General features: G+C 46.6%; 1 protein-coding gene across 2 annotated transcripts in view; it reads right to left on the bottom strand.

Annotated features, from left to right (window-relative positions):
- The window catches only part of ATP9A (ATPase phospholipid transporting 9A (putative)), a 134,980-nt gene that overhangs the window by 75,767 nt on the left and 32,697 nt on the right, over positions 1-26,516 (bottom strand). For both annotated transcript variants that reach the window (XM_081255888.1, XM_081255889.1), the window contains exons 4-9: positions 20,762-20,870; positions 9,058-9,116; positions 7,271-7,322; positions 5,117-5,211; positions 2,250-2,330; positions 1,396-1,471 (exon numbers count right to left, since the gene is read on the bottom strand). In XM_081255888.1, coding sequence (XP_081112014.1) covers positions 1,396-1,471; positions 2,250-2,330; positions 5,117-5,211; positions 7,271-7,322; positions 9,058-9,116; positions 20,762-20,870 — 472 coding nt within the window. The remainder of the gene's footprint in view (positions 1-1,395; positions 1,472-2,249; positions 2,331-5,116; positions 5,212-7,270; positions 7,323-9,057; positions 9,117-20,761; positions 20,871-26,516) is intronic.

The following is a 26,516-nucleotide window of genomic DNA, read 5'->3' as shown; positions in this document are numbered from 1 at the left end:
ATTAAAGATAAAAAAGAATAACTAATTACTTGTTAGCAAATGACTTCAAAGTGGAGAAAAGCTGGTGAGGAGGAGTAACAAGTTCAGAGAGACTCGGGTGGACAAGTGGCCAGGAAGAGGCACAGGTGAAAGGGCTGCTGCCTGCCTGCCCTGGGTGGCCATGGCCATGGCCTTGGTGTGGCCGGGCAGTGGGCAGTGCAGAGTACTAAGGACCAATTTCTTACATCTTTAGTCACCAGAGGAATTGAGAGACAATCTAGATTGTGCTGCAAATACAGGCTGAAAGTGGAAAAACAACACAGCAAAAAACGAAAAGGGAGAGTTCATCTCTGTCCACTGGCTTCAAGTGAGTCTGTGGATGGCAGCCTGTGTAGAGTCTGTGCTGCTCATTCCCCCTCGTCATAGAGCATCCTGACTGAGCATGTTGTACTAAAGAACCACAAAACAGCATCAAGCAGAGGAAAATGGGTTGGTAGGAGAGAGAGGGGGAAAAACATGGATTCATCCCATGGTAAAGTCAGAAAGCTGCCAGTAGTGGAATTACGTTATTAATAGCATATATTATTATATAACATATATAATATAATAATAACAGCTGCACACTGAGTTCTGCTTCTGGGACAAAGTGCCTGGGTTCAAGCCTCAACTTTGCCTTTCATGTGCTGTGTGACCTTGGGCAAGTTACTTAACCTCACTGAGCCTCGGTTTCCTCATCTGCAGAATGGGGACAATACTAGCACCTGCCCGCATGGTACTGTTGGGAGGATTAAGTGAACCACGTAAACACACAGGAAGGGCCCAGCCCAGTGCCTGACAGATTGGCGGCCCCACTGCTATCACCCCAGCTGTTGCAGGCCGTGCTCAGCCCCTGGAGCCCCTTCTGCTCAGCTTCATACCAGTGTTCAAATCTTTTCCTCCTGCACCTCAACAGGTCATCTTGCAAACTCTGTTTTGGAGTCCAGAGGTCCAGAGAATTTCTGTGTCGTCTTGGAGTTTTCAACACTGAGGCTCCATCGGGCCCGTGGCCCTGGCGTGCGCACCAGGGCAGGACCGGCTGGGCAGCCCTCACGGACACAACGCCCAGCCCGAACACCCAGGCCGACCCAATTTCTGGTACAGATTAGGACGTCAATCTCAAGTGGCAATTAAGGGCTATTCCCAGAGCGGACGCTGTGGCCGAGTCCACAGGCCAGGGCAGCTTCTCCTCCAGACGTCTCCGATCGTCTGAGGGGCAATTAGATGGCCGTTTAATTCCCCGGCGGTGCAGGAGCAAGTGGAAAACACCATTTGACTGACAGCTCATTTTCCCAACTGACAGATGATTATTCTCATTACACAACAGGATTTTCTTTCCTTTTCAAATTGTTAACACATTCCTCCGCAATCGCACCGTACCTGACGCGGTGACCGTGCCCGCCCAGAGCGCGTTCTCTATGCTCAGGCTCTCGCTGATCGGGGCGTCGCTGTCCTCCTGCAAAAGAACAAGTGGACACACGCTGACCCACCAAGGCCTGGGCAGGACCCGCTGGCTGTCTCCAGCCTGCTCTTCACAAGAAGGGAGGAGAGGATGACCCCCGTTTGGAAGCCAGCAGCCCAGGTGGGAGAGGCGGGCCAAACTCATAAACTCTTATCCTTGGCGTTTCCGCCCCGGTGAAAAACAATGGTTCACGATTTAAGAAATGCAGGCTTCTAGCACCAAAGAAACGTTTTACAAGGTAAGAACTGAAATGTAGAGGCAAATCGAACAGAAACAGCCCTTTGCTGGTCAGTCTTCGGGCTTCCAGAACAAGAGCAGGAACAATTCAATTTGGGTTCTATAAACCTATTACCCCACAGGCCTAAAATAATTCAAATCCAAATTTAATTTCTATTCTGAAAGGCTGGGACGTGGCTTAAAAATTATAACCCTGGCAGACAGGACTTGGAGGAATCAAAGAGGACAGGGGCTCACGTGAAAGAGACACAAAGAGGAACTGCTTTCAGACCAGAGTTCACGTTCGTTACAGTCACACTGGCTCCAAGCTGTCAGGTGACTCAAGCTGTTCAGAGGCTGGAAGAAAATCCCAGCGGTGTTGATTTTACTGAGAAGCAATATGTCAGCTTTCAAGGTGGGGCCTTCTGAAGGGATCGTCACCCCACCTGGCACAGAGCAACTCCCTGACAAACACCTGTCAGCACTGCGCAGCAGGTCCTCACCCCAGACGTGCGCCCCGCCAGGCCGGATTCCGCATCCCACGAGGCTTACTTACTCTGGTGAAAGTCCCCACGAAGTTGTGAATGTCGATGTTCGGCTCCTCTGCATACACGTACGATCGAATCTGAAGAAGGTCCTGTTCAATGGGGGTGACATTTTGGAGATAAAATGAAGTCACTGTATGATTAAAGGGATTTCAGGAAGCATCCACTGTTTTTCCAAAGCAAGTGTATTTTCCAAACAGCTCTCAAAACCACGGGGCAGGTGGAAAAAAAGAGGGAAACCTTCCAGCAAGTAAGTTTAGGAGTCGCTACCTGCAATCTCCCAAGACACACTGAGACCCTAAAGGGAAGATTCTGTGTTTCTCTGTGTTTACCCAGCATTTCCAAAACTAAGTGATAGTGCAGATCCCCCTCTGCGACACTCTGGTTTACAAGAGTTGTTCATACCAATCAAAACACTCATTAGGGAGGGTAGGAGGGAGACGCAAGAGGGAGGGGATATGGGGATATATGTATAGCTAATTCACTTCGTTATAAAGCAGAAACTAACACACTGTTGTAAAGCAATTATACTCCAATAAAGATGTTAAAAAAATTTTTTTAATAAAAAAATAAAAGGAAAGAAATTCTGACACTTGCTCCAGCATGGATGAATTGTGAAGATACCATGCTAAGTGAAATAAGCCAGTCACAAAAAGACAAATACCATAGGATTCCACTTATCTGAGGCACCTACAGTAGTCATACTCATAGAGAAAGAAATAGAAGGGTGGTTGCCAGGGGCTGGGGGAAGAGGGGAAACCGGAAGCAGTATTTAGTGGGTCCAGAGCTGCAGGTTTCCATGATGGAAGTCTGGAGATGGATGGTGGTGATGGCTGCACAGCACTGTGAATGTCCTTAACACCACTGAAGTGTCCACTTAAAAATGATAAGATGGTCAATTTTATGTACATTCTGCCACAATAAAAAAGACGGGGGCGGGGGGAACCAAATCAAGTGGTCAGGCAAATACAGGACACAATGCCCCTTAGCCACAAGGGCCTGGAGTGGAGCAGAGGCTACTGGCCACGCCCTCAGCAGGCCCTGAGCTCCCTGTAAACCATCCAGGAGGCCCGTATGCAGACGTGTGGGCAATGCGGCATCTATGTGCTGATAAATAAAAAAGGCCCACAGACAGTAAGTGAAGGGAGAAACGTTTCAGAATCGTAATTACAGCACAATCCCATTTATGAGAAACCACACTCCACCAGCAAGTGTGCAGTTGTATATTTGTGAGAAACTGCACTAAAAAGGACCTGGAAAAATCACTACTGACTTCACAAGAGCCCCTGGGAGAGGGAGGTAAGATCTGGGGAGGAGGCTGTGAGCAACACTTTGCACTTGTTCCTCCAATTTGAGTTTCTTTCTAAATAGAATATACTCGCATATTACTCAGGTGAATCTTTCCATACGATTCTTTTCATCTATGACTTTGTCAAAACGCTGTTACCCAACCAGGCCCCTTCAGCCCACTAAGGCTAAAGGTACAGACAGTGGTACCTTATCTCTCTCTGGATGCCAACCCAGGCCTGGAGAAGACGAATGTTTATGAAACTGGGTGAAGTTTCCAAAGTGCACGTCGAGAAAGGAACTCAGAGTCGTGGAACCGGCGGGCACCTTCACGATTCTAGACTCTCCTGGACTGTCTCCTGAACAGAGTCCCTCAAAATCATGGGAGTGACGCTCGCTGGTTAGCCCCATCTCAAGGATTCCCCAGGGCTCCTGGCCACAGCTGAAAACTCACTAGAATTCCTGGTCTAAACAAATAATAATAAGGATGGTGCTATTTCCTGTCTTACTGGCCATGAAAAATCATCAGTTCCGCGGGCACGTTTACTGTTACGTTCGCTCCACGGAGACACAGAACTGTCTCCTGCCGTCTCCCTTCCTCACGAGACGCAGTAAGGACTGGCATTAATCAACGTGGCCACAAGCCCAGGAAAAGCTTCTGCGATCTGCTTAATCCTTTCAGACCACCCACAGGGCATGTCAGTCTCTGGGCATTTAAATTACATTTTGTGATTTGGTAACCTACTCCCCAGGCCTCATCCAGCCCAGGTGGCCTGCGTTTGAACTTCTTTGGCTCCCTCCCTACCTCACTCTACAGTTTAAGGCATGAGCAACAGGGAGCTGGTGGGGAAGTGTGAGGCCCCGGGGAGCTCGGAGGGCCTGTTGGCTCCAACTACTGTGGCCGCCCCCTCAGACAGGGCTTGCATGCTGCTCCAGGAACCGTTCGACACACTGTTCCATGCACTGGGTGCACGGCAGTGAACACACCGACAGAAACCTGCTCTCGAAGACTCTGCCTTGAAGTGAGTGGGGTGGGAATGCAAGGAGAGGGTGGTCAGGAAACACCTCTCCAATAAGGGGACTCGTACACAAAAACCAAGATGGAGTCTGACTATTCTTGGTGGAGAAACTGCAAGGGCAAATGTCGGGGGGCAGAAGCATGCCTGATGGAGAGGCCTGTATGGCTGGAGCTGGTGGGCAGAGGGGAGAGAGCCAGAAGCTGAGGTCAGACCCTTAGCAGAAAGACGAGGACCGCAGGATCGAGTCTCAGGAAGCTGAGATGCCTGTGGAGATTCTGAGCAGAGGAATAACGTGCTCTGCGTTGGGTTTTACTTTTATGCCGGGTATCTGGTCAAGGTTTCTTAGAGCTGGAGCTTCCCTCAAAAGAGCACCCATCCCAACAGGCCAGGTCTGCGTTCACAAGGCCACACGGCCTGGAGCTAGCAAGCACTCGAGGCTCTCGAGAACCCCACACCCCCCAGGAGCCCCACCTCACACCTGACGGCCCGTGTCTGGCCCCTGAGGGGCCCGAGTTTGAGAGCCCTGAGGTGACACAGTCGCCAGTGGGGCTTCTGCAGGGACGGTTACTCACAGCAGCGGTGGGCAGCCTCTGAGTGCAGGCCACGGGGAGCCGAAGTTTCCAGTCCGTCTCCCCGTCCAGCTGATCCGTCCGCAGGAAGCAAGACCCTGTGGAGGGAAGTGAGGCACCGTCCATTCACCTGCAATTCAAGAATCCTTCCCGTGGCAGCTCCAAGCAGCTCTGGCTCTAGTACTTGTAAAAACAGCCAATCAATGGCCAACGACCAAGAGGGAAAAATAAATACCCAATTTCCCATTTCCTCCATAAGCTCTGGGGTCAGAAAGATCTGGGTTCAAATCCTTGCTCCACCACTCACAGTGGGAGCCTGGGCTAGTTTCTGGACCTTGCTAAGCCTCAGCGTGTCCTGTCTGCAAAATGAGGAGAAACACAGATCTCACAAGCCTGCCATAAAGGATTCAGTGGGGTGATCATACCCCCAGCACGGCGGCTGGCACGGGGTAACCAGCATTCGAGCCCATTTGGGGCAGGGGTTACGAGCACCTTCTCAGGAACCAGACCTCCTGGGTTCAGGTTCAGCCTCCATGACTCCCTAGCTGTGCCCCGAGGGAGTTACTTCTCCCCTCTGAGCCTCAGTTTCCTCCAGGGCACAAATGAGGATATCACAGTGCCGACCTCATGCTGCGAAGCCTAAAGAGCTGATCCATGAAAACTGCTCAGAACAGGGAAAGGACCACAAGGACCACGTTAACTGTCTGCTGTGACTATCAACCTGCAAATCTGGTGGATACAAATTTGGTGGATTCAATCTGACCTGTACAAGTCTGAGCAATCAGCCAGCTCTGTATCTCACCAGACGGAGAATGTACTGAACTCCCTGACACCGCACTTAAGACTTCTGAGGACTTTCAGGAGATCCCTTCTCATTTTTTTTTTTTTTTTTGGCGGGGGGTACAAAGGGAGAACACATCTGGCACCCCCAATCCATAACACTCCATTTTCACTGACGAGGACACAAGAACCAATTTGAGGACACAGCTGCAGTGTTTAAAAGAAAACTGTTTTAGGGCCTTCCCTGGCAGTCCAGTGGTTAAGGCTCCATGCTTTCACTGCCGAGGGCCCGGGTTCAATCCCTGGTTGGAGAACTAAGATCCCACAAGCCGCGCAGCACGGCCAAAAATAAATAAATAAATTAATTAATTAATTAATTAATTAAAAGAAGACTGTTTTAATGGAGTGCCTTCCACCCCCTCTCTGGATGATCTAACATATTATTAGTGTATCACGTCATCCGCACTTTTATCCAGTTCATCATAAAAGAGGGGATACAAATACGGAGTTTTCCAGCGTTTGAAGATCTCTGATTATGCCTGATGGGCGAGAGAAACACAGCCTTGTTTCCTCCAAACAGCTTAAATAACAACAAATAAAAAGAGAGGAGATTTGAGTCAACCGACGGGGAGGGCAGGAGGCGGCGGGGGCGGCCACAGTGGGAAACGCAGCCGGGCCCCCCGAGCCTGCCCTGCGGATGCAGGACCTGCGGGTGCAGACGGCCGAGTGTCCTACGTCATTTTATATAAGGGACTTGAGCACCCGTGGATCTGGGTACCCACGCATGTCCTGGAACCAATCCCCCTCGGACACCAAGAAACAACTGTAATCGCGAGGGATGGGATCTTGCAAGAGACTTGAGAGGTTCACTCAGGCAAATAGGCTGTAACGACAAATGAATCGATGGGCAGGGGTGACTACGGCCCCACCACTCGTGAGCCAAGGCGGGGAAAGGCCACCTACCCCACCTCTCCCCCCAGCTTCTCTACCGCCCCGTCTCATGACGCTCTCCCAGTATTTTCTCAGAGGAGTTTCTGTTTGCTTCTGTTTGTTCGACACGCTTCCCAGTCCTGCCAACTCCTGCGGTTGAGCTTAATGCAGCCCAGCGGGGAAAAGCACAGCCACTGTGTGTGACTTTCCCAGCTGGGATTCAGCACGGGTCCGACTATCTTTGCTATGATCAAAATCTGTTGACCTGCACGCACCAAAAACCTTTTTTTTTTTTTTTAAGGACTGCTCTATGAAAAGAAACGTTCTTGATTTGCCTCCATGGCTCCAAAATGATCATCTACTTCTGTTACATTTTCAAATGATTATTTTGCCAAATTACCACTGAAAGGTTAATGGTTATTTTCAAAATTGATCCCAGATGTTTACCGTTTTTTTCTGATGTCCTCAGGAAGATCATGTCAGCAGGGACCCGCTGGTTCTGCGTTATGAACAGAAAGACTGTTACCGTGAATGCCCCTGTGTGAGGTTTCCATCCCCAGGCCCCCGCCCCCTCGGTGGGGCTGGGAGCAACCCAAACCCACAGCCTCTTTTAAGTGTCTGCCTTTGTCAAAGACAGATCTGGGGATTTATTCCGTTTTGAATCTGAGAACTCCTGCACACTGCCGTTATGTTACTAATCTCCTATTGAAATCTTATCTCGGAAAGAGAGCTTCTAGTTTTCTGGCGAATCCAACCATTATCTCCTGAAATTGCAGCCAGAGGACCCGGGAGCCCAAAGCCTGCTCCCCTAGCTGGCGTTCTTCCAGGCTGTCTGCTGAAACTACAGACATACATACACTTGGCTCACGCTTTCTGCTTCTACCAATTTTCCGGCTTGATGTTTGGCTTCGAGTAGAATTTTAATAAGGAAGTCAAGTAGCAAGAAGCAACAAAAGCCGTTCTCAAAAAAAGAGGGAAGCCAACAGCGGGCCTCATGTAATTGTGAACAGGCAGGTATATCATAACATAAAGCAGTTTGTGTGGGTCCTTCTGAGCTGCCACCCAGGAGAGCTTCACTTTACCCCAAATCAACTGTGAGCTCTTGGATTTAATCCTTTTAAAAGAGCATAGTTCACTTCCTGAAGAAACAAGTTAAGATGCAATCCTTTTCTAATCAAATGATTCCAAGACTCTCTAGGGCCACCCCCAAAATCCAACACCTCCCAAACATACACAGTAAGAAAAGGTATGAGTGCTGGAGTAACAAACATATCGACAGCGCTATCTTTAAAAATGCATTTGGGGCCTTTCTACTGTTCTCATGGTCCACTTAACCCCTACTCCCCATAAAATGACAGAGAAGCACAATGTTATTTAAGTCAAAAAATGTGAGCCAAAATTGTTCAAGAGGTAAATGACAAATTTTTTTTTTTTTTTTTTTTTTGTAGTACGCGGGCCTCTCACTGTTGTGGCCTCTCCCGTTGCGGAGCACAGGCTCCGGACGCGCAGGCTCAGCGGCCATGGCTCACGGGCCCAGCCGCTCTGCGGCATGTGGGATCTTCCCCAACTGAGGCACGAACCCGTGTCCCCTGCATCGGCAGGCGGACTCTCAACCACTGCGCCACCAGGGAAGCCCGACAAATATTTTTATGTGCTTATGCAGCCAGCAGACTTCTAGGAAAAACTTTATTATGATGGGTTTAAAAGAAGACTCCAGGGCTTCCCTGGTGGCACAGTGGTTGAGAGTCTGCCTGCCGGTGCGGGGGATGCGGGTTCGTGCCCCGGTCCGGGGAGGATCCCACATGTCGCGGAGCAGCTGGGCCCGTGGGCCATGGCCGCTGAGCCTGCGCGTCCGGAGTCTGTGCTCCGCAACAGGAGAGGCCACAACAGTGCGAGGCCCGCGTACCGCAAAAAAAAAAAAAAAAAAGAAGACTCCAAAACAACAAGCACATCAAATAGGAAATCAAACCTTGGAATTGTGTTTGTAACTTGGATTTCTGGCTAAGAAGCACACAGAAACCATGAAAAAGATATTCTGTGTGTGTGTGTCTCATGGGAAACAGATGTTTCTCCCCCAGGCAAAGCTTCTGGGTAGAATCCCAGAAAGCAAAGGTCCAGTTCGGCCACCAGATACACGAATCACACGTCGCATCGGGATTCGTGAAGTGGGGGCAATGACGTCCCTCTCCCACGCGCCCACGCGGCAGCCGTCAGGAGCCGCGAGACCCCCTCACCTTCTCCACGATGATAAGATCTCCAACTTGGATGCTGGAGCTCTTCACTTTCACCGTCCCTGCAAAGAAACAGGCCCAGATACATCACATCTGAAGTCCTTCCAAGTCTGCGTACCTCTGCAGGGCGTCCGCGAGCCTGCGGACCCAGACGCACGTGCCCCTGAGCCCGGCAGCGGCATCTCCTGTCTCTCCGAGACAAGGTTCGCCTACCACAGAGGCCGCTCCAAAAATGAATCCCTGTTTTGCGGAGCACTGGAATGACTCACTCAAGTAAGATCTGTCTTAACGGCACCTTAGAAGCTATTCTAAATCAGCACCATAAAAGATTCAACCTCACACACACCCACACACACACCCACACACACACAGAAATGGGGAAGAAAATTCAGAGTCAGATCCATGGACAGAAGGTCAACACTTAATTCCCAACACCATCAAAGAGAAAGCGGATAACCCAAAAGGACTGACGCTTCTTAAATCTGCGATTGTTCTATAGTGCAGTTTATATGATTATGATCAGATCACATAACTTTGGCTGGATGTTTATCTGGATAAACAATAACAGCTAACACTAACACCGTGCTAAGCGCTGTATAGATATTGACATCCTGATGGCTTCACCTGCTCCTCTCAAAGGCCACCAGAAAAATATATTAGCTCCAGTTTTCAGACAAAGAAAGTAGGCTCAGAGAGGCCCCACCTTCCCCTAGTCTCACAGTTAAACCAGGTCAGCACCAAGATTCAAACCCTCATCTGACTCCAGAGGATGGAATAAAAAAGAGGGACTTCGGTTCAACTCAAAAAACATTTACTCAAGTGCCATGTTCTAGGAATTCGAAGATCAAAGACAGTCCCCTTGTCCTAAAAGAAAGCTCATAGTCTCATGCGGGCGTCAACAAACGTGTCCTATACAGAGCAGGAGGGTAGACAGTTCAGGTTTTGCAGCCAATGGACAATCTCAACTCTCCCAACAACTCTTCTCCCCAAAGGCAAAGAGTCTTTGTATATTTATATTTTAAAATGTAAAAATGTTCTTGGCTCCTGAGCCAAGATGGTGGGCTGAATTTGGCCCACTGACTGTAGCCTGCAAACCCATGAGCTGGTGAGAAAGACAGCAAGACAAATGCTGTTAGTGCAAAATAGTGTGTGAAAGGATGGGAGTAAGTCCAGTATGCAAAGGGAGCAGAAAAGGAGACCTCCCCCACTGAAGGAGGACCAAGAACAGTGCCCGGCACCCAGAAGGCTCGTGACTACTCACTCCACATTCAAGCCCCCTTAACTGAATGTCTGCTGGAGGCCAGGTGTTCTAAGGGTGGGATGCATGGGACTCCCACTCCAGTGGCAGGAAGGAGGCAAGAGACAAATAATGAACGAACGGGCTGGGGTACGGGGAGGTATCAACAAATGCTTTACAGGAGAGCTGAGGTCAGAATTAACCAGGTGAAGGATACTGGTTACCAGCATCAGGAAAAAGGAAGGCATGAGATGGGAGACAGTGATGTACATGCGTAGCACATGTATCTGTGTGGCCACAGGATGAAATTCCTTTAACAAGGCAGAAAGCATCACACGGAACAGAAAATGAAGGGCTTGGGGGGCCAGGTGGTCCAGCGCCCCATAAATAAGCCTGTGGAGGACACGGGTCTTTATTCTGGTGACGGATCAAATTCCCACACAAGGGAGCAACCCCATAAAAATCTCCATGTTTTTGGCGTCTCGTAATAAGCCCGTTTAACTTACAAATGTTCAGCCAAGAGAGAAAATAATGATGATTCTCAGTCCTCCTTGACAAAGTATATGCCCCAGAGCAAAGGTGACCTGGGAGTTCTGAATCTGCTGTCCCCCACCGTGGACTCACTCCTCCAACAAACACCCACCACTCACCCACTAGGAACTGGTGCCCAACGCAAGTTATCTTATCATACACTTTTCACATCATTTAATGCCATGGGTCTTTTTAGTAGTTCACCACTAAATGAGATGTTTCAAAGCATTCCAATGACTTCAACTGAAACAACTCTTTCTAAGGGGTTCCACAGGGTTTGACTTTTAACTAATGTTTGTACTTATTTAAATTTTGTCATGGTAACAGTGAGAAGACCTGGTGCTAAAAGGGAAGCTCTTGAACACGGACGACTTCTAGAAGACACGTGGCAGGTGGCTCTGAGGACGGCTAGACTCTCTCCGCCTAGGAAGGGAGCATCTGATGGGGCCTTGCTTTCATAAAGCACGAATTCAACCCAATGGCCTGAGCCTGGGCATCCTCGGGACCCACTAGCCTCAAGCGTTCGTTGTGTCGATATATTGGCAGAGGGAATGGAGAACATCGGCGAGTCCTAAGAGTCAGCTCATTAGAAATGGCTGAATGAAGAGCGGGCTCCACGCGAATTCCCTTCCAACCTGAACAATTCTTCTTGCCCAATGAGGGGGCACCAGGAAAAATGCACACAGATACACTGCCCTCTCTGGACAGCTTATCAAAGCCTTCCTCGATGGAAGATCGTGAATTCATCGTGCCCCCCACCCCGAGCCTGTGAGCTTTTCCTTCGCCCGAGCTCACCCCAACTTTCCCGTACATAAATTTACACGTTGTCTTTGGTTTTGTTACTGAAATTTATGCTGGTGGCCTGACCCAAACCGTCCCTGAGCCTGTGCTCTGATCTTCAAGACCTACTCACAAGTGTGCTCTTAATATCTAACCCTAGGAAGAGCACTGTTATACCTCTTATTAAATAACAGCTGCATATGGATATATGTGTGTGTTAGCGAGACAAAGGACACAATCAGGAGGATTACACTAAAAGGGTTAAGGGTGATTCCTTCTAGGGACAGAGGAGATTTATCCCTTTCTTTGGCAACAATGCTTTCTAAATTCTTCACGACAATTTTCTTATAATAAACATGAGGTGCTCTTCCAATAAGAAAAAGATATAATAAATTAAATTAGCTCAAACTTTTAAGTGACCAGGCCCAGATTTTTCCCTCCCACGGTGGGGTCCTGATTCACGATCAGTTAAGTTGAACTCTACCTCTCTGTCCATCTGCTCTAGCTCAACAAAAACCCTTTAATCCGCTGTTTGCAGAGCAGTTTCTGACTAAACCCAGTAGGCCGATCCCTCCGACAAGCCCTCCTACTGTAACCGGCTCCATCTCAGGAGGAGGGCAGCGGGGGCCACACCACCCTGAGGTCACTGGGGTTTCTCAGCCCCGGCCCCCTCATTAGCATTTTAGTGTTTGGCAGGGATGAGCCTCAGCTTTGCAGGTTCCACACAGGGAGACCCTCAGATTCACTCGCTCTATCGAGCCAACGCACGGTCCGGACCATATATTTGGACTTTTCGGGCCGCACGACCGTTTTTGGGTGATCAAAAATGTGTAGCTCAGGCCTGCACACAGAACACACATGTAGCATGTGTCTGTGCACCTGTGCGTTCTGAACAAGAAAAGACAAATTAAAACCATAAGAATGAAAGGAGGAAAAGCGGCAGGAAAGAAAGAGAAGGGGAAGCAGAGACCAGTATTTCGATTCCAACATTTACTGGGGTTTTGGCTGCCGACGTCCAAATGAAACGCCCCTCTCTAAGAAGCCCACGAGGAGGCAGGGAAGGCACCGCTGGGGCAGGAGAGAAAGAGGACCAGAGTCAGAAGAGCTGAGCACGCAGTGGCTGGGATTAACTTCCAGAACGACAAGACTCTGAAGATTGTGGAAAGGGCCCAAAACACATAATTTCTAACCTTACGTGAACCACTGTTCTGAGTTTTCTACCAAGATTCTCGCAAAAAAGAGAACAAGAAACATTTTCACGGTGGCAGAGCTCCCGTCTTCCTAGCAGAAGAGTACGAGACGTGAAAAATAACACACGAACAGTGAGTATTACCTACCTCAAGCGAGAGGAGGTCTCCCTGCAGTCCATTATCTGGTTAGAAGAAAATTCTCTCCCAACACCCCACTGAGAAGTTAGCAGACATACTTCCCAAGCACTCCTACTTTGTGTGTGTGTGTGTGTGTGTGTGTGAGATCTACCCTAGAGATTCCTAAAACTTCTAGAAGCAGAGTCCAACCCATGGGCATGTGACCTGTGTATTCACATAGATCCCCTCACCCTTGGGTGAATGACCTACTGTTTTCATCTTCAAATTCTTAATAACTTTTAAACAAGCGATCCCGTATTTTCATTTTACACTGAGTCCCACAAATTACATAGCTGGTCCTGAACAGGAGTAATAATGCCCATTCACGTTATCTTCTTTATAAAGTGCACAGGAAGATCCGGCCGTGGTCTAAGATCTGAAGCCACAGAACTCCTCACTTTGCCCCCCAGACCTCTTTTTTCTTTTGGACCCTGTCACACCCAATCTCCCACCTCTAGGCTCTGGGATTCTTACATATCTTTGCAGAAACTCTACAGAAGCTGGGTAAGAGATTTTTCACAGGTTTAAGTGGCAGATTCTCTGCCGGACACATCCTAAATCATAAAACGCCTTCTATAAAATAAATGCATCCCGTTCAGCTCCACCACTTCACCCAGGTCACCTCTGCGCTAGAGTTTATAACGGGGAACAAACTTCCAATTACTAGAGCTGTTTATTTCTGCAGAGATGGACCCCCGAGCCTTTCATAAGCAAACCCACTGAGCCCAAACCATGCTTTTCATGGATGAGAGCTTCAGAATAAGGGCAGTTTGTCTATACTGCAGAGAGAAACCAGATGTTTCCCTTGAGTCGAAACAAGCAAATGACAATTCAGTCACACTGAAGAACAGCCCCCCCCCAAAAAAAAAAGAAGTAAATTCCAGAGCACTAGTACGTGTGGGCCAATTTTTTGACCTCCAAACACCTCCAGCTATACTTCTATTTTTCATTGTGCCTGCAGGACATTGATTGCCTTTGCAGGTCTTTAGCAGCAAGCTCCATGCACTAACCCTGGTTAATGTATAACTCTTTAACTCGAACTCTAATCTGACTGTGACAGTGATGAGTTGTAAATTCTACAGCATGTGTACATTTCCTGGGCTTGACACGAAAACGCCTTTGCAGACCCGGCAGAGTTCATAGGTTTAAAGTTGAAATTTTCATATTCCGTTCAGGTTGTCTGCATTCCCCAAAGCCTAAGAAAAGACTGTTATTTGAAAACAGGCAAAGGGTGGAAGAGTATTATTATAAATTCCACGGGCCACTTCCTGGGGCTTTTGTTTAAATTAGCGGGAACTTTAAAAAGAAAGGCTGAAATTTAAATGTAACAAGTGTATACCCAACAGAGGCTTTTAAAATAAATACATAAATGGCCCTTCCCTGCTTCTGGTGCCCAATAATGATGAAATAGGCCAACACCCCCGGCAGGGGGGAAATACCTTTTGGGAAAGATAACAGTGCAATTTGCATGTGAGATTTTTTTTTCAGGGTTTTTTTTTTTTTTTTAATTAGACAATAGATCAGTTCACCAGCAATTTGTAATAAAGTCAAATTGAGTAGTTTGAAAGAATAAAAGGAACCTTATGGGTCTGAAATAACAAACTTCACATCTGTCAGAGAATTATGGGGAAGTGTTTGGCAAGACCTATTTTAAGACTTGTAAAAGCTAATGCTCTGAATCTTAATGAGGAAAGCCTGGGAAGGGGAATGCTTTGCTTACTGAGCTGTATTTGAGATCCTCGGTAAAGACCTTTGCAGTACTTCTGCGGCAGTGATATCAAAAAGACCATCATTGAGCAGATGCAAACTATTATACATAGAATGGATAAGCAACAAGGTCCTGTTGTATAGCACAGGGAACTAGATTCAATACCCTGTAAGAAACCACAGTGGAAAAGAACATGAAAAAGAGTATATATATACATGCAACTGAATCACTTTGCTGTACACCAGAAACTAACACAACATTGTAAATCAACTATACTTCACTAAAATAAAAATTTTTTTAAAGACCATCACTGTAACCCTCATCTTTTAAAAAAGTATAAAGCAGTTTTAGTGTTATCCTAAGTCTGAAGAGAGTTCATACCTTGAAAACAAACGGTACTTGTGTTTAAGAATACAGCGTTTTCCTTTAGCTAATTATTAGCTAAACAACTCCCCATTAATGAACACATGTTCCCTGCACTATCCTACCTCCTCCTGATGAACTCCAACGGAATACAACGCCCTAAAAGAAACACATGTGTGTCCTTAGACCTCAAATTTTAGTCATATTAATTGCAATCCTAAATAATGGTGCAAAGTGGATTCTGAACTAAATTGAAAAAAAGATATCACTCTCAAATGGAAGTGAGATCCTTGAGGTTATTCTGTAACTGGGAAAGGGTGAACAGAGCAGCGCGGAGAACAATCTGAAAAGAACTGGAGAAGAGGAAAGATATCCATTCCGTTTTTTACACCACATATGTACTAAAAAGCTGAAAATAAGAGGGAGTCTCTCCACTTTGCACAGACCTTTGGCTTACAACTTACGGTTCACCATGTGCCCAGATGTCCCCAGCAGGAAAGAAGCATCAGCAATTGTGTTAATTATGCTTCTGTTTGCACTTTCCTTCAAGGCTAATTATCCACTTGCTTCATTTAGCCCTTGATCACAAGTTAGTCTGAGAAAACATTCCTGGTATGAAGACCCCTGGAATTCATCTGGTAAAAATGCAAATCCAACTGCCCTTACTACCTGTGATAAGCAAGGCAGATTCCCCCTCCAGAAGTAAAGTTTTGGTTTGGTAAGGACAAGGATAAAGAAAAATAATTCCTTGACTAATGACTCTTTCCTGACCCAATCCAAATCTTTCAAGTAACAAAACAAAGTTTTGCTGGGTCTGTTACTACTTCAAGACCCTCTCTTCTTCGGCTTTGGTGTTTGCAGTGCCACTGAATGCTATTAATTTGGAAAGACAGCTCTACAATTAAAGTCATAGAACCCATAAAAGTCCAATAAGAACCTCTCAAGTCTCTGATCAGGTTTAAATGTGGATTCCAAGTAGGAGGAGAGGGGATGCTTATTTATCTAAAAGCATCATTCCTACTTGGCTTTCAACAGTTTGTTCATCTCAGAATGAGGGGGCTGGATTGATTTCTTTGGACTCAGAAATGTGTTTTGTCCTACTGTACAGCAAAAGGAACTATGTTCAATATCCTGTAATAAACCAGAATGGAAAAGAATATGAAAAAAAATGCATATATATGTATAACTGAATCATTTTGCTATACACCAGAAACTAACACAACATTGTAAATCAACTACACTTCAATTAAAAAAGAAGTGTTTTAAAATGGACTTAAATCTAGAAGCCCTCCTGTAGCATATGTATTAAGCCTGAACGCCATGGCAATCGTTGAGATATTCTATGGGAAAGTGTGAGCCTCAGCTCCAGGCACAGAGTGGAGCCTAGACTTATAGGCTAAGGTTTTACATTCAGACAAGCCGGGGTTCACATCAAGCTCTACCCCTTAACTAGCTACATCATCTCAGACACAATACTTAACCTCTACGAGCCTCAGTTCCCCATAGGTAAAAGCTACCTCCATAAGGCTGTTTAAAATAATTACAGACCAGACCTTGTCCAGCACCTGGCTGGCTTATAGTAGGTAAATCTTTCTTTTTTTCTCTCCTGCTTCCCATTCTGGACAGCGTTTTTCAAACAGTTCCAATGCCACCTTCTCCCTGTAGCATGCCTTGATTACAGATTCCTGGATCACAGAATAAACTTTCCCAGAGTCTCAGGTCTTCACTGGCCAATATGTTTTTTTCTTCTATTTTCCCAGGAAGGAGAGGCTCTGGAAACAAGGCGGAATTGGGAAGAACAAGATGGAGCCAGAACCTGGGGTTCTGTACCCCACACTTCTAGCCATCCCAGCCTGTGACCTTTGGAGAACTCTTTACCAGGAACACTTCATGGGCATGTGATTCCTGTAAAGGCACAGGGCCCTGCACTCAGAAGGGGCCATTACTTGGTTTCATGCTCTGCTGCCGCCATCTTGAATAATTTTTGAACAGGGGCCCCAAGTGTTCATTTTGCATTCAGCACCACCAATCATAAAGCCAGTGCTGCTTTCTTCCAACCTGGAAGACTCAGGATGCAGGTCACCTCTTCTGGGAAGACATCATCAGCTCCTCTCTGATGGGCTCTCGTAACCTCCCATAACCTCTGGCTCATACCTCCATTAACTCACCCACCAATATTTAATGAACCCCTGCTACAATACCACCAGCACTGCCTTTCTTGGGCACAGACCAAATCCCAGCACAGTGCTAAATTTTTCTCATGCAAGAGTTATATTTACGGCAACTCTCTAAGGTAGGCACTATTATCCCCAATTTACTGACAGATTAAGGGATCTGTCCCCACAGCAGGGGGGCAGGCAGAAGCAGGACTCTTGAATCCAGGCAGAGCACAGACGCAGAACCACTACTCTCCTCAACCACCAGGCACTGTGCTCAGAACCAGGAACGTGGTGGTCACGAAAGGGGATATTCTTTATAAGGACCACAACACTCATGCCACTAAAGTATAACTACTAGTTACATTTTGTAATCATCCACTTTACGTGCCTGGATACCTTGCTGGACTATTAATTTCCCGAAGTCCCAGCCCCTCAAGTTTATCTCTGTAATACAGAAACCTATCACAGACTTTGGAAAGTGATGGAGTTTCAAACATCCTTGAAGAATGAATAAAAGGTCATTTCTACATGTAGGCTAATTTTATTATCAATATTCAAATACTTCAAATACTTCTTATTAAACTATGACAATTACATTTAAAACTAATCCACTGATGTGTTGTTTTAGGCACACCTTGAATGATATAAGATGATCTAAACCACTGGAAGCAGCAATTAAAAAAAAAAAGATCATCCATTTTTTTCTCCCAATGGTGAATTTCTTATTTCCAGAGTTTTTAATTCACTTGTTTAAAATCAATTTTTTTCCTCCAAGTTCGAAACTTGTTCAATTCGATTAACATAATGCCTCTACAACTTGGGTAACATCCCAGGATCTGTGCCGCTGGCATTCTTAAAACGACATAAATTCCTGCATTGCTGTGAATCTCATTGAGACCTCGAGCAAACACGCATTGACGGACAAGCTACAAAGTAACTGGCCTAAAACTGGCCTGTCCTTTTCAAAAATGTCAAGGTCATAACAAAGAAATCCGGAGAACTCCGCCAAGTTAGAGGAGATTAGGGAGAAAGGACAACTAAATGCAAAAGGCAAACCTGTCCTGGCTCCTGGACAAGAAAAAGAAAAAAGCTATAAAAAAAATTTTAGGAACAAACGGCGAATTCTGGGTAAGAAGTATAGATGAGATTAATAGTAATGTAATGATAAATCTCCTGATTTTGTAATTATACTGTGTTATGTAAGGAGAACATCCTACTAGGAATTCAACGCTGATGTATTTACAGGTTAAAAGGGCATCGTGTAGGCAACTTAATTCTCCAAGGGCTTAGAGAGAGTGAGGGGAAAGGATGAAAAAGGCAAAAGCTTAACAACTGATGAATCCGGGTGAAGGCGAATAGGAGTTTTCCACATGATTTCTGCAACTATTTTGCTAGTTAGAAGTTATCACCCACTCCCCCAAATATTTAACTATATTAGTACAAGTACTGCTATTATTAAACAGGAAATGATGCAGAATGCAGATAAGTATAATGGCTTATAATCTCTTGATCAAGGACTCGATATTTTGGTTTCCAAACTTTTTTGAACTCCAAAAACAGTGTTGAAAAGTACATTTTAAGATGCCATAGGGTAAAAAGAGAAAACAGTCCTGCGTGGATATACATACACATATCTGTTTCCCTTTGCTTTTGAACTTACTAAATGAAGATCTTGGTGAAAAGCCTCACTCAAGAAAATATTATTAAATCATCGAATGGTAAGGTAAAAAAAAAAAGGCTTCTTTCTCTTCCCCTCTCTGAAATCCTCCAGTTTGGGCTTCTTACTTGTGCCCTTCCCCCCACAGTGTATCAGATAACTAACCTCCCCTCCTTCACTTTCCAGGCTGACCATTTTCTTCGGTGCCTTTTTGGGGCTTTCAAAACAAATGGCCGAGCCAGGGTCTGGGTTAATATTCAGAACTCGGCTAGGTCTTCCCCTACTGTTGGATTGGCATGACAATGGAAACCACGGGCCACAGAAGGAGACCCACAAAGGAAGACAAGTTTTTAATGCTACAGCCATCTGCCAGTTCTCCTCAGGATCTTTTCAAGAACGGAGGGAAGCTAAAGCAGGGGCTGAGAAGGGGGTCGGGTCTGCAGGGGAGGCCAGAAAAATCACTCACAGGAAAAGCAATTGCAATATGAAAAGAACCAAAGAAGGCCTGGAGCCTGGATGGCTGAATGAATGGGATCCCAGGGCCCCTCCTCCTGAGCTCTAAATAGACCCACCGCACCCTCTCGATGGGGCTTTTGTCGGTTGCCAAGCATTTTACATGTTATCGTCAGAATATGTTATTAAGGGAGTATTTAATATACACAAACCACAAAAAAACAGACTCCGGAGGGGGCTTCTGATTACCCACATGGAAGGCCCAAGCCACCTGCCTCTGCAAAGACTACGCTGGGTTTTCTTTCTTTAGGTAGCAAAACGTCCTAAATACAGTAGTTTAGCAATAAGAAAGCATTTCTATACCAACTCTAAATCCCCTCTCCTCCCAGAGACTTGCAACTTTTTAAGACCACCAACCATGAAAATCTATTTCAATGCATTAAAACAAGATACGTTCATGCCCTCACAGGATTATACTTTTTTAAAAAAATTGGGAGCCTTAAATAAATTTCTCCAACATTTTTCCGAGAAGGAAAATTCTACTCAAACCCCTGAAACCACGGACGGACTGCTTCCTCAGAAGACTAACGCACTTAACGTAAAGCAGTTCACAACCTGGCTGGCTGCAAGGTCCCTTGGGCATCTATCTTATCTCCTTCTGAATTCTCAATTTCCTGAAGGCAAACCACAGTTTTTATTCCCCTCGGCCACTCCTAAAACATTATTAATCCCTGAATTGGATCAGGAATCTTCGGGAACTTTAGGTAACATTCTCTCAAGTCTGAATACAACCTTACAGGAAATCTAGGTAGAATTTGTAGTTGGAAACAGAAGTCGACATTGGCTGGGTTGTTTTGTGGGTTCTCAACCGTGTGTTTGAGCAGGTTTTAAAAATTCCACCATTTCAAAAATTCAAATTAAAGGTTACCTAGTAATTTCTCTTTGGGTCAGAATTAGTCACTCTTCCGTTTTGAGGATTTATAAGATGCCTTCAAAGAAACCTTCACAGATGCAGCTTTTATTATATTAAGTCTGGTGCCTTCTTAAAAACTCACATTGCAAAGCTGTAACATTAGTTTTGTAATGTTGAAAGAGTATCTTTTAAAGCTGCACTGCCTTGGAAACCTGTGTGGGAGGATGTCAAGCCCACAGAATTAAACTCCAGGTTGATGAGGCACAAGTCAGATGACAGGACTGGCTCTAAGAGGGCAGTGGCAGCCCAGGGATGGGGCTGGAGTAACCCCAGGCCCTGGGGCAGACGCTGGCCTCCCTTGTGCCGGCAACGAGTGACTGCCCTGCCACGGCGCACCCCCACACCCGCCGGCCCCGGGCCTTGAACTCTGCTCCCTGACTGTCAGCGGCCCATGATTGAGTTGCAACCCTGTGGGCCACCCCCCGACACACCGGGGGCCCTGCTGCAGGAAGTGGACCCATTGGGGCCAGGAGGCTGACCTCTCGCTGTGAGCCGGCTGTAGACCTGCGAGTTGACTTCCTTGTCGCGGACGTAGCATCGGATCTCCTCCACTGCCTCCCGGATGATGGTGACGGCCAGCACAAAGCCCTGCACAGAGACAGAGAGAGGGTGAGCCCTGGTGGAAGCCACCTTCCTCTCCTGGGGCCGGGGACAGAAAAGGCCAGAGGCCACTTGAGGGCAGCAGGGCAGGGCCTGCTAATTATTCCAAGTGCAGAAGCCCCAGCAAGCCCACTTCTCTGAATCTCATGCGACGGAAAAACTCTCACTGACACACACGTGTACAGGGACGTCCCCAGTCACCACCACCACAGGGTTCCTAAGAGTGAAAAACACAGAAACCCCAGAACCGTCCGTCCACAGGTGAGGGCTGAGTGATGGTGACCTCTGACGTCTGCAGCTCACTCGCCACGTGCCAGGCGCCGTTCAAAGTGCTTTCCACCCCTTAGTGCAGTTCGTGGCTGAGATCACCACACCACCCGTGAAGAAACTGAGACACACAGGTTGAATAAGCTTGCTCCTAAGTGATAATGCAGGGGATCTAGTTCCAGCGTCTTAACTGCCACAATGTTCTGCCCCTGGAGAAACCTGGGTAGGTGGAACCAGTAAGATGGGCCACCAGGACCCAAAGTGAAATGCATCCCTGTTTGTATTGACCTGTCAGTAGGGAAATTAACTTTCCGGAACATAACAATGTAACACTGTTCAAATAAACACCAACAAAGATTCTCCTATACTGCTAAAGATTTTCCACCATCCTCAACTATTGGTTAGATTCCTCTGCAAGGTAAGGGGCTAAGATGGGATGGGGACTTCAGTCTTTCCTGTAATGTTTTAAACTTCTATAAAGAAAACATCTTAAAGTATTAATTGCGTATGTACACACTCATAAAAAGAAAATTTTAAACTGCCTTACCTTCCCAAGTCAGATACCCCAACTCATAAAACCTGGTACAGAGGTTATACTCACAGGTATGTGAGTCACCCATATCTAGAATCTATTTTCATCTGGATTTTTCCTCTTGTATCAATAAAGGCAAGAACCGTTATTCATTTTTTCTTACAAAATACACTTGTCACCCCTCCTTTTAAAGTCTTTTTTTTTTTTTTTAATGCAGAGAGCACAATCGCCCCAAGGTTAGCAGTAGTGAATTCTTTGAGGCTTTCATCTTCATACTGTTTATCCCATGCAATATATTAAGTTAGATTCAAAGGACTTCAAATCTCTTATGTAAATTTAGCCAGAGATGTGCTGCTCTGTGACACTCCTCCAAAGGCCCACACATCTTTACAATCAAAGGATTACTCCTGTTTCCACTCAGATGTAAAGTACACACTGAAGCCAAAGCAAAACTGGTACATTTCAGAAAAAAAATGCATAACCAGACCACATACAGAGGTGAGAGAAAACCCATTCTGGAAAAGCACGGCCTGTTTGCAGAATCCCCACCCCCTCCCCCAGGCTGCTGTTTTGTTCTGGGCCATAACCCACGTTTTTTGTTGTTTGTTTTTTCAAATGTTCCAGTTTCTATTTCTCTCTGCGTGGGCCTGGCTAAATCCCATTGATGTTAATGGAAAGTGTGTGCTCATCACAAAGACAGGAGGCGCTAACCTCCCAGCTACAAATAAATACCTGCTCCTAAGTCACCGTATCTATGACCCCCAAACACACACACACACACACACACACACACACACACACACACACACACACACACACACACACACACACACACACACACACACACACACGGTCCTCATCAATCCCAGGGGACGTGCCACGTCTTAAACTAGAAACTGCTTTACAAAGAGCTGCAAATGTAGTCCAGAAATAAATTCCACCCGTCCAACTTCGGAGGTCCTTAAGAGCCACAGGTACTGAGAAAGAGGCTTGAATGGGAGAGGGGGTGCGGTTTCTGAGCTTGTAAGGAAATCAGAGGTGGTGAGGGTGAACGGACTTGAAATTCTGAAGGGGCTAAGACTCTTCTATAAAGTTGTATGTCAAAAATAGATTTACTAAAGCAAAATTATGAGAAAAATCAGAAAAGCCGTTCCCTCTGGTTGGGGAGGGGGCTGACTGGAGAGGGGCAAGAGGGAACTTTCCGGGGTGGTGGGATGGTCTTGACCAAGGTGGTGTTGACATGGGTGCTGACCAATGTCAACACACAGTGAACTGAAAACTTAGTATCTGTGCATTTTATGGCATGTAGATCGCCATCTTGATAACAACAACAAAAACTAGGTTATTTGGTCTTCATACAATTTTATGGATTATTTCAGCAGTCACCTGAGGAATTTCTCCCTCTAACATATTACTATCAAGAAAAAAGTTACCAAAAGCTAAAACGTAATCCACACAACAATGGCACTAGTACCAGAATTTTTTTTTTTTTTTTTGGTACGCGGGCCTCTCACTGTTGTGGCCTCTCCCGTTGCGGAGCACAGGCTCTGGACGCACAGGCTCAGCGGCCATGGCTCACGGGCCCAGCCACTCCGTGGCATGTGGGGTCTTCCCAGACCAGGGCACAAACCCGTGTCCCCTGCATTGGCAGGCAGACTCTCAACCACTGCGCCACCAGGGAAGCCCCAGAATTTTTTAATTAAAATGAGAACACTTCCCGAGAATGTTCTATGCATCAGGAGCTGTTTGAAGCATTTTACTTGCTGTACTTCACTGAACCTCCCAACAAGCCGAGGGAGTAGACGTGATCGCCCCTATTTTATAGGTGAGGAAACTGAGGCTCAGACAAGCTTGTTCCAATTACACAGCTTCTCAGAGAAGTTGCAGCAATAGCTCAACCATCTGGCCACACCGTCCTCATTTTGAACCACTGAGTTCACGGCTGGGTTTGAAATGAGAGGACTCTGAGGGTGGCTGGAGACATTTCAAAATGTACTTTAGCCAAGAACAGGAAATTGATTCTCTACATAAAAATCTAGGGGATTTAGGGGAAATCAGCTACAGTCTCCTAGAAACAGATGCTACCTAATTTGTCTGACCCCAAACTCCCTTCTCGGCAGTCCCTGGAAAGAGAGGAAGAACTTGTACAAGACAAGTATCCCCTCCTGTCTCTGAACCATCACAGGAAACTTCGGCTATAAAAGGGGTCACAAGCTAGTGAGAAACCTCAGGACTGGGATGTCCCTGGTGGCGCAGTGGTTAAGACTCGGTGCTCCCAATGCAGGGGGCCCAGGTTCAATCCCCGGTCAGGGAACTAGATCCCACACGCGTGCCACACTAAGAGTTCACATGCCACAACTAAGGATCCCATGTGCTGCAACTTAGAGGCCAGCAAGCTGCAACTAAGGAGACTGCCTGCCACAACTAACACCCAGCACAACTAACTAAATAAATAAATAAATAACCTCAAGACTGCCAGAGGCTGCTGGTAACCCACCTGTCTTCTCTCTACAGCCAGAGTCCCAGGGAAACCAGGTGATTCAGCTGCTTACATTGGAAGTCAGGCCTTCTGGCTTCTCCTGGAAATTCTGAGCGTCATTTCAGAGAGGAGACGTGGGCTAGGACTGGGGTCGGGCCCTCTTTTAGAAGGGTGGCAGCCCTCCAGGTCATCCCGGCCCCCATGGTTCACCCCATTGCATTTCCTGAGACCCTGGAGTCAGCATCACCGGTGCTAATGTACAGAATACATACTAGGAACAGAAAAGGGAATAGTACCTACCATCAAGTTGCGTTCAACATTTTGATCCTCGGTCACCAGCCCCAAGAACCAATGTGGCCTCCCCCTGTGGAGGGAGCAACTCTGTTCTGAATGGTTTCAAACACCCTGAATGCACGTCTGATCTATGTAGCTTCCTATACCTTTCCAACTTCCGTAGAGGCACACTGAGGTGACTTAAGACAGAGGTCTCTGCACATAAAGATAAAAAACACTTAAAAGAATAAAAGGCAACCCCCAGCTCCAAAGATAAACACTAGCTTCGGTGAAGAACCTTCCAGACCTCCATGTATTTACCTGCACAAGTGTGCAAAAATACTTCTTGTTGGGGAGAGGGTGATAAAAATGGGAGTATGCTGTCCATGTTATCCTGAAACTTACTTTTTTCACGCAAAGAAAAAGATGAGTCACACCGTGTCGTGTCAACATCACTGGAGTGACTGCATCCTTCCTGACTCCGGGGCAGCATTCCACAGTTTTGCTGGACCAGCGTTCAGGTAACCACCAATGGACATTTGCTTGCTTCCAGCGTCTGAGTAACATACACCATGCTGCAAAGAATATCCTCGTACACACACCCCACACACATCCCAAAGCCTTTTCGGATATTCCAAAGCCCAGTCCTTAGAAAAAGAAAACGGGTGTCCGTCTCTGGGGGGCTTCACATCCTCTCCACAACCTAGCATGATCTCAAGCAGGCTCCTTATGCTCCTTTGCCCCATGTTCTTCTTTCTCGAGTGAAGAATCTTTTTTCTCTACCCGTCTGTTTTGCCTCCAGTCCATGGGAATCTCCAGTAACCACTGTGGAAAATTTCGATAGAGCTGATCTCATTTCCAACCCCACTATTTCTCCTGCATAATTCCGTCTTCTCTGAGTCATGCACATGACTCTTGGTTAACAGAATGAAAAATTTATGCCCAAGATGGCCAAAGTTCCCTCCCCAACACACGTGCCAACGCCAACGCGAACAAGGTTGTAGGGGTGCTAGTAGGTCTGCACCCCAAAAATCGTTCGGACGATGGGTTTATATGACAGGCTGGGCAGATAAATACCTTGAGGGGAGAGAGCACAGACCAGCTATCATGCTTGAGATGGTAAAGGCAGGGAGAGCGGGAGACACACAGCTGCCTTCTCGAACACCTTAGGATCCAATTGCACTTACATAATACATACTTTACTATAATGTTAAGTTAGAGTGTATGTAAAACAGGCACGTGTAAGAAGAGACTGAAAGGAAACAGGCCAGAAACACAGATGGGCCATCTCAGGAGGTGGCTGCACAGGTAGGGATTTTTGTTGTGCTGCTTCTCCTTCAAACTTTTCTCCAAAAATAATGAGTCCCGGGTGACTTCCCTGGTTGTCCAGTGGTTAAGAATCCACCCTTCCAATGCAGGGGACATGGATTCGATCCCTGGTTGGGGAACTAAGATCCCGCATGCCGCGGGGCAACTAAGCCCTCGTGCTGCAACTACTGAGCCCGTGCACTCTGCAGCCTGCGCCACAACTAGAGGGAAGCCCACGTGCCGCAACTAGAGAAGCCCGCATGCCACAATGAAGATCCTGCATGCTGCAACTAAGACCCGATGCAGCCAAATAAATAAATATTTTTTTTAAAAAAGAATAAGTCCCTTTGTAGAGTCCCTTCGTAGTTGATAAAGGAAAAGAAAAATGAACAGAGGGCGTTTTGCAGGCAGTAAAGCAGCACGATCTGGGGTTTGGGGAGAACCCAACAGACAAGATTTGAGAGGTGGGATCTGGTCATCCCACACTCCCAGTCGAGGGTTCCTGAGCCCAGAAGGCACCAATATGAGGTACCAAGGAAACCCGTACAGCCTCAAGCAGAGCAGAGACTGCAAACCGGCAGCCTGCAGACAGACCACCAAGAGAAGGGGTGTGCTCACTCCACACAGTACTTTAACATTTTGTAAATGAGTTAGCAACATTTGAAAATCAAGGGAAAGAGATGCTGGAAATTAGAAAAAAAAGATTCAGCACTGTGTATATCTTGTAACCTTTTTTCTAAAAAGGAGCGTTGGGGAGCAGGGAAAAGACAAGATT

This window comes from Mesoplodon bidens (assembly GCF_964165515.1).
Source record: "Mesoplodon bidens genome assembly, chromosome: 15".
NCBI lineage: Eukaryota > Metazoa > Chordata > Mammalia > Artiodactyla > Ziphiidae > Mesoplodon > Mesoplodon bidens.
The sequence above is the reverse complement of the archived record's forward strand: the minus strand, read 5'-3'. Positions and strand labels throughout refer to the sequence as shown.